At 47.6% G+C, this 16632-nt stretch overlaps 1 protein-coding gene across 2 annotated transcripts in view; it reads left to right on the top strand.

The window, feature by feature from the left end:
• HSPA14 (heat shock protein family A (Hsp70) member 14) overlaps nucleotides 1–16632 on the top strand; it is a 440582-nt gene that overhangs the window by 309825 nt on the left and 114125 nt on the right. For both annotated transcript variants that reach the window (XM_078674199.1, XM_078674200.1), the window contains one exon: nucleotides 15582–15684. In XM_078674199.1, the coding sequence (XP_078530325.1) occupies nucleotides 15582–15684 (103 nt within the window). The remainder of the gene's footprint in view (nucleotides 1–15581; nucleotides 15685–16632) is intronic.

Below are 16632 nucleotides of genomic sequence, written 5' to 3'. Positions count from 1 at the left end.
TAGTCACCGTCGAGGATTACTCAGACTCCGACGAAATCCCGTTGGGGCAAATCGTGAGTACAACACCCCGACACCGATTAACCCGTTACCAGTGGCTCCGGTCGATGCATCGCCAAAAGGCCTTAGCCAAGATCACAAACAAATTTCGCCAGCCCCGCCTTCGGGCTCGCCTCCGAAAACGAAACCGAAACCTTCAGAAACCCCAGGGCCCAGTGCCATCATCCCAAAGAAGGTTCCAGAGCCAAAGAAGGTCACCGACCCAAAGGGCGTCGATCCAAAAAAAGGCCGCACTGCCAAAGGGCGTCGAGCCAAAGAAGACTGTCGACCCGACAAAGGCCGTTCAGCTAAAAACCGTCGACCCCAAAAAATCGGTCGACCCGAACAAAGGCACACAGCCAAAGGGCGCCGAACCGAAGAAGGTTGCCGACCCGAGCAAGCCTGCTGTTCCGAAAACCGTCGACCCGGCAACCGGTGCCGTACCGAAACCAGTGTCGAAACCGGCAAAACCTGTCGACCCAAGGACAACGGCTCCAAAGACACCAGTCGATCCAAAAAAGAACATCGACTCGGTGAAAGACACTCATCCGAAGAAGCCTACGGAGCACAAAAAACATGTCGACTCGAAAACTCCGGTCGACCCGAAACCAATCCTTGATCCAAAATCGGGACCCGAGCCCAAAAAACCACACAAGGCTCCAAAAGTCGTCAAAAAACCAAGTGTTACCGACCCGAAAAAGTCTAACACTAAACCCAGGACTGTAGAGGAAGAATTATTCCACCCAGATCCATCAGATGACCAAGCAAAAATATACATAAATCCAGAGACTGGTAAAGTTACCATCCTGCATAGGAAAAAAAGGCCTTTGGACTTTGAACCTGATTCTCCTATTCCACTGAAGAAAAAGGACTTTGGGACTTCTCCCTCAAGACCCTTCAGCCCTTTTCAACCTATCATGCCTACCACACCTTTTGCACCTTCCTCGCCTTCTCACCACGGGGACGATGAGGGGGACACAGGGTATGAGACACAGCCTCTATATGATTTCCCACAAGATCCTCACCAAGAGGAACCTTGGGAAGAACCAACAGACCCTTATAACACCCACCCCATCCCTGGCGTACCCTACTAAACCGTCACCTGCTGATGACACTGTAGTCTTCAACCAAGTCATAGACAGGGCAGCACAATTCCACAATGTGGACATGCATAGTGACCCTGTGGAGGAAGACTTCCTTTTTGACACATTCACTACGGCAGAAAAAAGTGTCAAAACACTTTCCATGCTAAAGGGAGTTCTAAAACACGCACCCGACATATTTAAGGATACAGCCAGGGCACGGGTGATCAATCCCAGGATAGAAAAAAAAGTATAGGCCGGCTCCTACAGACCCTACTTACATCAAGGGCCAGTTGCCACTAGACTCATTGGTGGTTGCCAACACACGAAAAAGAGCCAACTCTCAGACAACAGGGGAAGCACCTCCCCCTGACAAAGAGTCAAAAATTCTAGAGGCAAACGGGTAGCTGCACAAGCCTCCAACTCATGGAGGATTGCTAATACACAAGCCCTACTGGCTCGTTATGACAGGGCATACTATAATCCGCTCGAAAGCCTTATGCAACACCTGCCCGAGCCTTTCAAAGCACAAGCCAATGATCTCATCCAAGAGGGAAAGTTCATATCAAACGCCTCCATTAAGTGTGCGCTTGACGCTGCAGACAACGCAGCTAGGTCAATTAATACTAGTGTCTTGCTACGCAGACATGTATGGCTGCATATTTCTGGTTTTAAGAATGAGGTGCAGTCCACCATTCTTAACCAACCTGTCAATCAAGATTTTCTATTTGGCCCTGCTGTCGACACCATTTTGGACAAAATGAAAAAAAGACACAGAAACTGCAAAATCTATGGGTGCATTGCAATTTCTGCAACATAGGGGCTCCTTTCGACGCTCCTCATACAGGGCAAACACACAAGGGAATGCTTCACAAACATCTGCCTCATACAAAAGTAACACACAAGGTTCCTTCAACAAGAACACAACCAGGGGAGGTTACAGAGGTAACAGTAATAAGGGAAGAGGGCGTGGAGGCAATAACACCAGGGCCTCCACTGCCACAAAACAGTGACTTCATTACGCCGCCTCCACACCACTTAACACCGGTCGGAGGCAGACTACAACAGTTCCTACCTGTCTGGCACGCAATTACCACGGACAGGTGGGTGAGAGAAATTATCCAGTCTGGTTATTGCCTAGAACTGACTTCTACGCCACCAAACATACCACCCAAACATCGTCCTATGTCCACAGAACACATCACCCTGCTACAGCAAGAGGTGAATTGCATGCTGGAAAAGGGGGCCATAGAACAAGTCCCTTTCCACCAACAAGGGACAGGAGTATACTCCCTATACTTCCTTATTCCAAAGAAGGACGGTTCCCTCAGACCAATATTGGACCTCAGACCCCTAAATCAATACATACTATTGGAGCACTTCCATATGATCACACTAAAACAAGTGCTCCCGTTGCTACAGCAAGGAGACTTCCTAGCAACACTGGACCTCAAAGATGCGTATTTTCACATACCCATCCATCCAGCCCACAGAAAATACCTCAGGTTCACAATTAGAAGGTCAACACTACCAATTCAAGGTTTTGCCCTTCGGGGTTACCACGGCTCCAAGAGTGTTTACAAAATGCTTGGCGACAGTGGCAGCACATCTCAGGAGGCAACACGTCCATGTGTACCCTTACCTGGACGATTGGCTAATACAAGCAAAATCGTACCAAGAGTGTGCAGCACACACGTCACAAACAATCCAGTTGCTACACAGCCTAGGCTTTTCAATCAACTACACAAAATCGCATTTGCAACCTTCCCACGTACAGCAATACCTGGGAGCCACCATAAACACCTCAGTGGCGAAGGCATAGCCAAAATCAGCGAGGATAGCCAGTATGCAAACGCTCATTCGCAAATTCCTACCGCAGCACTCTCTCCAAGCTCGAGTCTTTATGCAGCTCATAGGCATGATGGCCTCCTGCATATTCATTGTCCCCCATGCCAGACTTCAAATGCGTCCATTACAAGAATGCCTAGCACGGCAATGGAACCAGGCTCAAGGACAACTAAAAGACCTAGTGTTGGTGGACAGTCGCGCTCACAACTCTCTGCAGTGGTGGAATCCACAAAATCTTTCCAGGGGGCGACTGTTCCAAGAGCCGGTTCCACAACTAGTACTAACAGCGGACGCGTCACTAACAGGCTGGGGAGCCCATCTCCTTCAATACACAGTACAAGGGCTCTGGACAACCAAGCAGAAAAGGCTGGATATCAACCAACTAGAGTTGCTAGCGATATTCCTAGCCCTGAAAGCATTTCAGAAATACTTGTACAGCAAGACGGTGTTGATCCGGACGGACAACATGACCGCAATGTACTACATCCAGAAACAGGGAGGAACGCACTCTCCACAGCTGTCCATCTGGCACAAAGCATATGGGCGATTCCCAAAAACATTTTTCTCCTAGTGGAACACCTTCCAGGGAAGGACAATCAAATTGCCGACATGCTCAGCAGGCACAACCAACAACTACACGAATGGGAGATTCACCCCCAGGTTCTCCAACCATTCTTCGAAGAGTGGGGTCACCCAGAGATAGACCTGTTTGCCACAAAAGAAAACTCCAAATGCCAGTACTTTGCCGCCAGGTTCCCACATCAGTTGTCACAGGGCAATGCGATATGGATGAACTGGTCAGGCAGATTTGCGTACGCTTTTCCCCCAGCACCTCTGATCCCGCTCGTGGCACGTAAACTGCGGCAACACTCACTCACGCTAATCCTAGTTGCTCCCACATGGGCGAGACAACCGTGGTACACAGCGTTCCTAGAACTTTCAGTAGTTCCTCATCAAAGACTGTGCCTCTTGCACCCCATCTTCTAACTCGGAACCATGGAGAAATCAGACACCCAGATCCCAATCAAATGAACCTAGCGATCTGGCTCCTGAGGTCTTAGAATTTGGATACCTTAACTTGCCCCCAGACTGCATGAACATCATTAGGAAGGCCAACCACACGAGCGTGCTATGCAGCTAAAAGGAAGAGATATGTTATCTACTGCAACAACAACCAAATCAACCCGTTAGACGCTTCCATACAAAACATTATATGTTACCTGCTGCATCTACAAAGATGTAACTTAGCATACTCTTCTATACGACTACACCTCGCTGCTATAGCAGCATACCTTCAAAACAGACAACACCTTTCACTGTTTAGAGTACCAGCAATCAAAGCATTCATGGAGGGTTTGAAAAGGGTGATCCCTCCAAGACACCCCCCTTCCCCAGTCTGGAATCTAAATATAGTGCTTACCAGAATTATGGGACCTCCTTTCGAACCTCTACACTCTTGCGAACTACAATTCTTAACATGGAAGGTCGCGTTCTTAGTTGCAATTCCCTCACTCAGAAGAGTGAGCGAATTACAAGCACTAACGATTCAAGAACCTTTCATGCAGGTACACGCCAACAGGGTGGTTCTTAGAACCAACCCTAAGTTCATGCCTAAGGTTGTATCCAATTTCCATATCAACCAATCAATAGAACTGCCAGTGTTCTTTCAAAATCCACAGTCAGTAGCTGAGAGAGCCCTACACACATTGGATGTGAAACGAGCCCTACTTTATTACATAGACAGAACTAAATCTTTTAGAAAGACAAAACAACTATTTGTTGCTTTTGCACCACAACACAAAGGAAATCCTATTTCAAAGTCAGGAATAGCCAGATGGATAGTTAAATGCATTCAGATATGCTATCAAAAGGCAAAACACACTTTAAGTCCCCCCCAAGAGCACACTCTATAAGGAAAATGGGGGCATCCATGGCTTTCCGAGGTAATATTCTTCTTGAAGACATTTGTAAGGCAGCCACATGGACCACCATACACACTTTCACAAAACACTACTGTGTAGACGTGCAAGAAAAACAGCAAGCTGCTGTAGGCCAGGCTGTCCTCAAAACTCTTTTTCAAACTGCTGCAGCTGGCACAGGTAACCACCGCTAGAGGAGATACTGCTATACAGTCTATGCACAGATATGAATTCAGCAGCCCACATGCCTCTAACGGAATATGCTACTTACCAGTATGCATCTGTTCTTGGCATGTAGGGCTGCTGACATTCATATCTTGTCTCTATCAACCTCCGGGACCTGTATTTTCATATCCTTATCCACCCCGTTAGTATTTCCTCTGGTTTGTAATCAACCTACTAACATTACTAATCTCAAATGATAGTGGTTGGATTGGTCAGAACCACAAAAAATTACAAAGTGCTTGATCTCAGCTACAGTTCATCTTAGGTGGAAGAACTTGTGCATGTACCCATTTATGGTCAGGCTAGTTGTTACCGTTTCAGTGACCAGGACTTTCATTGTACAAAGAAATGTCTTGTTCATTTCCTTCGCATGCTTTTCTTGGGGGCATGCCTTCTGAAGACTGGAAAAATAGATGGCTGCAGCAGCCTAACATGATTAGAGGAAATCCCAATCTTCTGTAAAACAATTCTAGTTATAGAATGTCCCTGCATCTCAACAATATCTCACTGTAGACTGTAAATGGCACTGGTCCAAAAAAGAATTAGATTGACAGTGGTAAAAAACGCAAGAGCACTGGGACGATTCGGGCACAGTCATGGAATCTCTAAGGGCACCCCTGTCCTTGTGGAAGAGTAAGGCATTGAGCACTAAAGGATGCAGGCTTAGTCAAAAGAGACAGGACCTTCTGACACAAGTGGTAACTACATGATCTGGATAGATATTCAAGAAAATTTGGGGTCCGAACCCCCATCGCCTGTTGACAAATGACCTGAACAAAAAGCACAAGTCACTTGCCTTCGGTAACGGCATATCAGTAAGAAACAGTAGTTAGTATTAGATTCCTTACCTTAGAATATCCCCAGGCGTCAGGCTGGATCCGGAAAGTTTTCGTCAGCAGTACCATTGCGCATCGGTAGGCATAGTCTGCGGCTCCGCGTCCGTCGTCGGCGTCGTGATGGCCGGAATGATGTCGTCGAAGTACTTAGACGCCGCCCTTGCGCGCTGACGTCAGTTCTGTACATAGCTTTCCGCGCCAGGAACGCAGAGCCATGATAGAAACCGACACTGGTGCCATAAAACTAGGGCCCTGAAAGGGATGTCCTTAACCCTAGATATTGGTTCGCAGAACCGGGAGGATGGGTGGGGCGGTAAGGAATCTAACACTTAACTACTGTTTCTTACAGATATACCGTTACCGAAGGTAAGTAATTTGTGGATCCGAAAGAAACAGGTTAGTATTAGATTCCTTACCTTAGAATAGATACCCCAGCAATACCAACTCCGGTGGTGGGTCTGCGAACCAAGAACACACCAGAAAGTCCTGCAGAACGGAACGGCCGAAAAAGCCATTTCTCCGGACTTGGCTGTCCAGTCAGTAGTGCTTAGCAAACGTGTGCAGTGAGGCCCACGTAGCTGCCTGACAGATGTCCTGCAAGGGGACTCCCTGACCCAGGGCAGTAGTAGCCGCTGTGGCCCGAGTGGAATGGGTGCGTACCCCCACAGGAGGCTCCTTTTTCGCCAAGGAGTAGCAAACCTTGATGCACAAAACGACCCACCGAGAGATGGTCCGCTCGTGCACCGCCCGTCCCTTCTTAGTGCCCACGTAACTAACAAAGAGCTGGTCGTCCACCCGGAACTGCTGTGTGCGGTCTAGATAGGAGAGCGCACGTTTTGGGTCCAGACAGTGGAGCCTCTCTTCCTCTTTCGAGGGATGCGGAGGGAGTAAGAAGACGTAGAGGACAGTTACGAAGTGGCTCAAAGGGAGCGCACATCAGCTAAGTCAGTACAAGGTTCAAGTCCCACTGAGGCATCACGAAAGGAACAGGAGGAAACATATGTGATGTCTTTCAAGAATCTATTTACAACAGGGGACTTGAAAAGAGAAGGCTGATCAGGAAGCCTCAAGAAGGCTGACATGGCCGAGAGGGAGCCTTTGATAGTGCCCAGTGCAGAGCTCTGCTGGGCAAGAGAAAGAAGAAAGAGGAGAACCTCTGAAAGGGGGGGCAGAGAGTCTATCCACAGCCTTTGCTGTGCACCATGCCACAAATTAGTTCCACCTGCAGGCGTATACCGATTTTGTGGAGGTACGCCTGGCTGCCAGAATCACATCACAGACTTAAGGAGGCAAGTCAAATGGCTTCAACTGTCTCCACTCAATCTCCACGCATGTAGGTGGAGACTAGACAGGTTCGGCAAGGCTCTCCCCACTGCCGAAAGAGACCTTGCGCCACGTACGAGTTCAGATGCCATTCGTGATCGATCATGCACCTGCGGCTGAGTTTGTTCGCCCTGTCGTTCAGGGAACCTGCCAGGTGTTGAACCACCAGGGTGACGCCCTGGTGTTCCAGCCATGTCCAGAGGCGCAGAGCCTCCTGACAAAGGGTCCACGACCCCACCCCGCCTTGTTTATTGCAGTACCACATGGCAGTGGTGTTGTCCGTGAACACCTGCACTACACTTCCCTGGACAGAGGAAAGGAATGCCTTCAGTGCAAGACGGATCGCCCGCAGCTCCAGAAGGTTGATATGGAGCCGGGACTCCGCCGGAGACCAGAGGCCTCTGATCCCCGCATCTCCCATTTGGACCCTCCATCCCAGGAGGGACGCATCCGTCACAACTACGTGCTCCGGTTGGGGTAGGGAGAGGGATCTGCCGCTGACCCAATTGCGGTTCGTGAGCCACCACTGCAACTGACTCGCAGTGCCCTCCGAGATCAGGACATGGTCGGACAGGTTGCCCTGATGCTGTGCCCACTGAAACTTCAGGTCCCACTGCAGAGCCCGCATCCGCCACCTGGCGTGATGCACCAGAAGGATGCAGGAGGCCATCAGCCCCAGGAGCCGCAGTGTCAACCTGACCGAAACTCGGGATAAAGGCTGAAAGATCGGAATCAGAGCCTGAATATCCCGAACCCACTGTTCGGGGGGGATAAACCCGAAACCGCGCCGAGTCCAGAACCGCTCCAATGAAAAGGAGCTTCTGAGAGGGGCACAGGTGCGACTTTGGCACGCTGATGGAGAACCCCAGCGAGTGCAGGAGGTCAGCCGTAGTCTGGAGGTGGGAGACGACTGTTTGGGGTGAGCCCGCCTTCAACAATCAGTCGTCGAGATAGGGGAAGACTGAAACCTGTGATCTGCGCAGATGAGCTGCGCCCACCGCCTTCACTTTCATGAAAACCCGAGGGGCGCTGGTAAGGCCGAAGGGGAGCACGGTAAACTGAAAGTGCTTGTGGCCTACCGTGAACCGCAGGTAGCGCCGGTGGGCCGGCAGGACGGGGATGTGGAAATACGCGTCCTGCAATTCCAATGCTACCATCCAATCTCCAGGGTCTAGGGCAACTAGTACCTGAGCTAAAGTCAGCATCTTAAACTTCTCCTTCCGGAGGAAGCCGTTGATGCTCCAGAGGTCCAAGATAGGGCGTAGGCCTTCTTTGCCCTTCTTGGGTACCAGAAAGTAGTGGAGTAGCAACCACGTCCTACTTCTGGCCCAGGAACGCGCTCGATGGCCCCCTAGGCCAAGAGGGCCATAACTTCCTCCTGCAGAAGTTGCAAGTGATCCCCCGACATGCGGTGGTACTGCGGTGGCATGGCTGGAGGGGTCGCCTCGAAGGGGAGTAGCCCCTTCAAACGATTTGCAGCACCCACCTGTCTGACGTGATGGAGCACCAGTGGAGGAGGTGATGGCGGACCCTGCCCCCCACTGGCGTTGAATGGGCCTGAAAGCTCAGACTAGGAAGGCTTTGAGGCAGATGCTGCGGGAACAAATGTGGACTGACCTTGCCGTTGTCCCCCGACACCGCCACGGTGGTTACCACGTCCGTGTTGAGGCTGATTCTGCGGCCTGTGGCTGGCAGGACGTGTGGAGGTGCCCCTTCCTTGGCCACGAAAGGAAGTTGAAAAGGAGAAGTTTGCTGGCGCTGGCCAGACAGGCCCAAGTTCTTGGCTGTAGCCCTGGAGTCCTTGAAACGCTCAAGCGCACTGTCTGCTTTATCGCCAAAGAGGCGACGGCCATCAAAGAGCGTGTCCATGAGCGTGGCCTGGACATCACCCAAGAAATTGGCGAACCTCAGCCAGGCGTGGCGGTGAACTGCCACCTTCGAGGAAATCACCCTTCCCAGCGAGTCCGTGGTATCCAGTCCACACCTGATGGAATAACGCGCCGCATCCCGCCCCTCCGCAAGGGCTTGGGCGAGCCGGGCCCGGGCCTCCTCTGGGCACTGGGGCAGCACATCCGCCACCGTGTCCCACAAAGAGTGGGCATAACGGCCCAAAAGGCAAGCTGTGTTGATAGACCGCAACCCCAAACTCAATGAGGAGAACAGTTTCTTCCCAAACTGATCAAACCTTTTGGATTCCTGATCCATGGGAGCGGTCGGGAATGCGGTCTGGGACGTAGAAGCCTGGATCACCAGGTTCTCGGGGATGGGGTGCACGGACAGAAAGCTAGGGTTGCCCGGAGCCGGGAGGTGGTGTCGGGCCACGTTCCGATCTACAGGGAGAACTGTGGAGGGCTTGGACCAGGTGCCCATCAGAACGTCCGTGAGGGCCTCATTGAACGGCAGTAGAGGCTTCGAGGAGCTTACTGGCGGCTGAAGCATCTCAGTGAGGAGGTTAGTCCTCACAGTCGCAGCAGGGAGTTCAAGAGCCAAGGCCTTGGCTGCCCTGTGCAACACCATGCCATACGTAGCACCCTCCTCCGTAGCCACGGAGGGAGGAGAGATGAATCCAGTGTCAGGTGATGTGTCCAAACCACTATTCTAGAAAACAAAGGTCCTAAGGTTAGTTTAATTACACATGCAATGAAGTTATAGACTTGAATCAGTACTATATCTATTATTCCAGTACCCAGCTTGGTCAGGAAATTTTATTCAATATATGCATCAAATTTTAGGTGACCACGAAGAGGGTCAAATACAAACATTTGATAGGGTACAAGCCTGTACCTATCCAAGAATAAGCTGACAAACAGTTTAGAGGAAAGATAGAGGTAAAGAGAAACAAACAATATCAGGCAAGAAAGACATGGGAGCCAACTGTCTCTTGCAATTGGGTAATTGGAGAAGCAAGTTTAGACACACAATCTCAGCAATAAAAATAGTCTCAATGGATATATTACAGAATTGTTTAGAAGGTCGACGACGTTTCGGTCCCCTGGCTCCTAATGAACCGGGACCATCATCAGGACTTTATAATTAGTTGCCTGTTTTAGATGTCCTCGATTCTCATCCTTGCCGCAGACCAAGGTCGCGCCACGAGGAACAATTTCACGACTTTCTCGATCCGCTTGACGCATGGTCCTGGAACCTTCCAGGAGCTTCGAAATCTAAAACAGGCAACTAATTATAAAGTCCTGATGATGGTCCCGGTTCATTAGGAGCCAGGGGACCGAAACGTCGTCGACCTTCTAAACAATTCTGTAATATATCCATTGAGACTATTTTTATTGCAGAGATTGTGTGTCTAAACTTGCTTCACCAATTACCCAATTGCAAGAGACAGTTGGCTCCGATGTCTTTCTTGCCTGATATTGTTTGTTTCTCTTTACCTCTATCTTTCCTCTAAACTGTTTGTCAGCTTATTCTTGGATAGGTACAGGCTTGTACCCTATCAAATGTTTGTATTTGACCCTCTTCGTGGTCACCTAAAATTTGATGCATATATTGAATAAAATTTCCTGACCCGGCTGGGTACTGGAATAATAGATATAGTACTGATTCAAGTCTATAACTTCATTGCATGTGTAATTAAACTAACCTTAGGACCTTTGTTTTCTAGAATAGATTGTCCGCCCATGGTCCGTAGGTATCCATTGGGTTCCCTTGTTATAACTTAGTGTCCAAACCACTGGCCTCCCCTAGCTTATCTGCCAAGTCCTGGCTCAACTGGCACTTCTGTTCCAGAGGGTCCTCAGACCACTCCTAGTCCTTCCCTTCATCCGTGTCCTGGTAAACAGGCTGGAATGACGGAGCCGGGTTATTGGTGAAGGCCTCACCCATCGACGCCGGAGATGGCACCGTACTGATGCCGGACCGAGGCTGAAACTGGGGCCGACGTCGTCCGAGGACGGCGCCGGGAGTGACACCCTTGGGGTCGGCGCAAGAGGAGGAGTCGTAAGGTTAATGGCGGAGTCGGGACCGAAGTCGGCGCCGGGGCCGAAACACCCGACGGGGCCGGAGCCACCGGCCCGCCAAGGCCCCAAGTCGGGTCTGCGGGGCCCGAAGGCGCGCCGGCAGGCCTCAGCGGAGGGAAGTGAGTCCTCCTGGCAATGTCGCCCGAACCCTCATCCGCGTCGCGCGAAAGGCGAGGGGAGTCTGAAGAGCAATGTCGCCTCTTCGACTTCTTCTTGGAGTGCCTCGACTTACTGGAGGACATGGAGCCCGACGAGTGATGGTGATGACTCAACGAGCGATGACTGCGGCTCCGCGACTGCTCCCTCGACTTCCTCCTCGACCGGGACCTCGAGCTGCACAGAGCCGACTGCCAGATCTCTAGTAGCTTGTGGGACCGCCTAGCTTCCGAGGTCACGGCCCGGCAGTCGGGGCACGACTTGCCGTGGTCAGTCACGAGGCAGTAGAGACACCGATGGTGGGGGTCGATCACCGACATCAGGCCGGTCACCGACATCAGGCGGTGACAGGCGTCGCACGGCTTGAAGCCAGTTATCCCTACGGCACCAGGAGTCGAAGTCGACTCGAAAAAAGAGATCCAAAATAGATCAAAGTTAGTCAAAAAATGACTTAGAGAACCGCTCTTCCCGGATGTGCGCTAGCTGGCGTGGAAAAAAAAAAAAAGAACTGACGTCGGCGCTCAAGGGCGGCGTCTAAGTACTCCGACGTCATTCCGGCGATCACTACGCCGACGACGGCCGCGGAGCCGCAGACGACGCCTACCGACGCACAAGGGTACTGCTAACAAAAACTTTCCGGATCCAGCATGACGCCTGCGGATTTTCTAAGGTAAGGAATCTAACACTAACCTGTTTCTTTCAGATACGCTGGTTCTTCACTAACAGAGACTGAAAAAACACAATTTGAGACCCTGTTTGCCAAAGACCTGGTTAAGTTCCCTTGTTACACACTACTGGGCTGAAAGGAAAGTACGCTCCTCCTGCTAGCAACTGCATGGGTTTGACAATATTGGTCCTGATTTTTTCAAAGGTGTGTTATAAATATGACGTATTATCGCAGCCTACATACATATCTTAGAACCAACTGCCTCACTGGAACCCAATTGCTCTGTACCTATGTGCCTAGATCTTAGGCAGCTAGAAGCCTACAAAAACCAGAGGTATGTAGTTAAATCTGATCAGATCTTGGAGAAATGTGACACCATCTCTGTCAAAGAGTTGATAGGTTTAATAGATAAGACGTCTGCTGGATCTTTCTAGACTCATTCCACCTAAGATCTGGTGGGAAGGCCCTGCAGTGCTTCATTTGTATCAGCAGGATATTTGCAATACATCTATTCAGTTATCCATAGTTATCCATAGTTCCGAAGGCATGGAAGCAAGCACAGGCCACGATTTACCCTGAAATATTAAGTAACTATTACCCAATTTTACAACTTCCGTATCCAGCAAAAATATTGGAGAGAGCAATAAAAAATCAGCTCACAGGTTACCTGAAACTTTGTGACATTCTAGATCCAGATCAGTCCAGATTTTGCATTAATGTATCTGCTGCTTTTGACACAGTGTTCCGTGAAAGGCTAAGTATCAGACTGAGGGAGATAAGGGTTCACGGATTGGCTTTGAAATGACGGCCCTATATTAATTAGTTCAAGGTTTTGACACAAAGGCTGCCACAGGGTTCATCGTTTAGCCCAATGCTTTTTGCTCTGTTCATTTGGACTGTCACTGATAAATTACGCTGATGACACCTACCTTAACTTTTCCATTAATCACGATTCTTTGGACTCTGATTAAATTTTAATAATGCAAGGTGGTGTTCTTGAAATGGGTGACTGAACTCATTAAATGTGACTGCAGTCAAAACAGAGGTTTTGATGGTAATTCAAACCAAACTGTCACCTCATTACAAGATGTATGGTTGCCAACAGGATCGGGGTCTGCCCCTCGACCAGCTCCCTCAGTACGTAACATGGGGTTCCACTTTAAAAATATCTCTTTAAACAGTCAAGTAAATAAGTTATCATCCACCTGTTGCCTGCTGTTCAGATTTAAGGACGATATTGCTGTACATACCATCAAATATGTGGCTTCCTGTGGTGCATGCCACAATCACGAGCAAATTAGGCTATCGATGTGGTCTCTGCTGCCGAGTTCATGCAACTGGCATGGCTCACTTACAAAGAATACAAAATTCAGCAGTGACAGTGGCACTTCAACTTCTTCGGCATGCTCTTTCTACTCAAGGTCTGCATGTACTTCATTGAATACTTGTGGCAAAAAGGATTGTGTTCAATACTCTGTCTAGTCTTTCAGGCCTATCATTGAACTGTACCAGAGTATCTGCGAGAACAATTCCAGCATTACTGCCCAGGTAGATTGCTCAGGTCCTCCAGTTCCTGTCAGGTGGCAGTCCCCAGGTGGAGATGACCTAAGATAGGAGGCAGAACCTTTTCTGGAGTGGGACTTAAATTTGTAACAGCCGACCGGAGAATTATTCTTCAATGAACGAACTGCTACGTTTCAGAAAAGTCTAAAAGAGCTGGCTATTTGCTCAGTAAAGGTTTGTGCAGAGGTGATAAGTCTCAGTTCTTAATTCTTAGAGCCAGGGTGCCTTTTAAGTACCAGCAGCGCTCTAGAGATGGCTTACAAATACAACTACAGACTTATTCATATCTCAACTACCCAATGTTAATGAATTCCTTGTTTCCTCATCATTCTTCTATGGCAGAGATTTCTACAAAGTCTAGGCATCAAAAGTTGCGTAAAAATGTATTTACATAAAACTTTTTAGCAGGAAGTGAAATAAGTTATTCATATCCTTTGGCCTGCTCTATATGAGAAACAATTTCTATGCATAGAATAGCACAGTAGATAGAGACTTGTATTACTTTCCCACATAAAAAGCATCTACCTTTTGCGTAAGTATATGAGATCTGCCAAGTGGCAACATGATAGACATGCCACTCTTTCACTAGGATGTCTTTTGATATCCAATACGGGGCAGAGACTAGAGGTGGGTGGTGGCACACACGTTCCTCATAAAGTAAGCCTCATTCCTAGCTTAATTATCTTCTTTGTATTGCTAGTTGGTCATAATTCATTTTTGTGACTTTATACAACAATGGTGGCGTAGAAAGAGTCACTTAAAGCTCATTACATTTCTCCGGTGTTGATATCTTATAGAATCACGTGCAAGACTCCCTCCTCACTTGCATGTTCAGTCCTGCGTTTGTGCGAATGAAAATTGTATGAACAGCAGCCTGTGGTACAAGGGAATTCCTTAGCTTGTCTTGGTCTTGAGATGGATAGGCTACAGAACTCTGTTCCAGGAACTATCCTGAATTTTTGAGTTGCCGACTGGCAATTATTGAAGTTGAGAATCTATAAAAGATGTGTTTTTCCTTACTCACCATATGATCCTGTGCTAATTCTGTAATGTTTGCTTTTATAGATAATTTGTCTATTTTTGGATTAGTGTTTAAGGAGGGGAAAATATTGAACACATGCATTCTTTGCAGAGGGTAATAAAACCTCTGTTTCGCCTATATTTCAATCCTGTTTCCACAATGTAGGCCTAGATGAAATGTAAAATAGTTTCTTAAGTTTTTATACCTCGAAGGTTGAAAGCATTCAGCCTGGGAATGATATATGCCAAGTTTATCCAGTTACCCCAGCTACAACACATTCGCTGTTATAATCGAGTCTGTAAAAACAATCATCGACTTTTAATTACACCAACATCTTTTTCTGTTATTTATCTCTCTGAATATTCCCCATCTCATTCCTGATGGTGCTTGTAAACTTTATAGTAGTAACCGGCATAACGCCAAGATCTATTTCGGTTGATACAATAACTTTGCGGACTCTACCTGCATTAAAAGCCAAGGTATTAGTAGATCAATTGTGTGAAATATTTTGAATTTTGAGCAAATGATATATAGAAAATCGCTGCTCTTTATTTTATACCACCAAAGTCCTAATTTAATTCTTGCGTTCTTCATATGCTTGGTTTAAGAAAGCCATTTGTGTGAAAAACAGGTTATTTGTCATACATGGATCAAAATGTGTTTAAGCCTTACGTTTAGTTAGGGTCGCCTTGGTCATCTAACTAACATCTGTAGTCAGGCAGCTATATAACCCAGGATTTTATATTTAAAGACAAACTGCATAATTTGGTTACCAAGTGGCTGAATATGTTTATTTAGCATATGACTCGCAGGTTTATCTGTCAGTAAGCACAACAAATATATAGGCCATCTGTTCATTCTAGATCCATGATCAGTACATCTTTCCCATGACCGCTAAATCAAAATATATTTCTTTTTGGATTTGTCACAATAGGGCAAGGTTTGAACTTGTATGTTCGTCACTATTCACTCGGAGCATCGAACCGATCAAAACACTGTTGGCTGAAGCTGGATTTACAGCAGATGACATAAATCAGGTGAGGAATATTAGATATTATTTGCAATGCAAACCTTTCAGGAAAAAGTAACATCACTAATTATACTTCCTAGTAATAACATCACTGTGCTTTCTGTTATGCTGGCTGGATGGCGTGACTTCTTAATATGCCAACTGGCTGTGTTAAGAAATCAAGTGTCTCTTCACTTTTTTTCATGAATTATTGTAGGTTGGTTGGTACTGTTTTGCGATATACTGTGCAGTGAAATGTTTTAGTATTACAAGTAAACCTTGGTCTTATTCAGCCAGTGTTTGTTGAATGTTGTTAACTACTTAGAATTAGAAGAGTGCCTGTTTCTGTCATGTAGCACGGTCTGAAACCATATTGGTAATTAATTATGTTGGATGCTGTGAGTTTCCATGTGTTCCTGGATTTTTTATGTTGGTTAGGAATGGTAGGGCAATGAAGAAATGATAGATGTATGTAGTTTTATGGGACCTAACCATAGGAGGGGGAAGGTGCCCTGTGATTTAGGGAAGCAATGGCTACATTGATCGGCTGTATTATGAAGATGGCTGACGAGTTTCGAAGATAGTTGTTTTTTATACTTGCAGGTTGCTTCTTTAGGGGATAAAATAAGAGATACCTGAAGTCTGATTGACAGACAGACTATTCAGGTGTTTGGCAGGGCAGGCTGTGTTTGTTTGCAGGTGAGTTCTAAGTTTTGTCAGATATGTTCATGTATGGTAAAATTCATTGTGTAACATGGTGGCTAGTTAATGTGGTGTGGCATCGGACTGCAATGAAAACGGTTGGGTTGAACAATGTCTTGCTTTGATTGTTAACTCTGTAGTGGTTAATGAGAACGATAGCTAGTACTTTGATTTGGAAGAGGTTTGGAGTGAGACTTCCCATCAAAGATTTAATTGCATCTGCTATTTCTTTGCTTTTCATAGTTAGATGTTTAAGGTAGTGAAGGTGCTTATA

The sequence above is a fragment of the Lissotriton helveticus genome, chromosome 1_1 (assembly GCF_964261635.1).
Source record: "Lissotriton helveticus chromosome 1_1, aLisHel1.1, whole genome shotgun sequence".
Lineage (NCBI taxonomy): Eukaryota > Metazoa > Chordata > Amphibia > Caudata > Salamandridae > Lissotriton > Lissotriton helveticus.
Note: the sequence above shows the minus strand (reverse complement) of the source record. Positions and strands in the feature narration are given on the sequence as shown.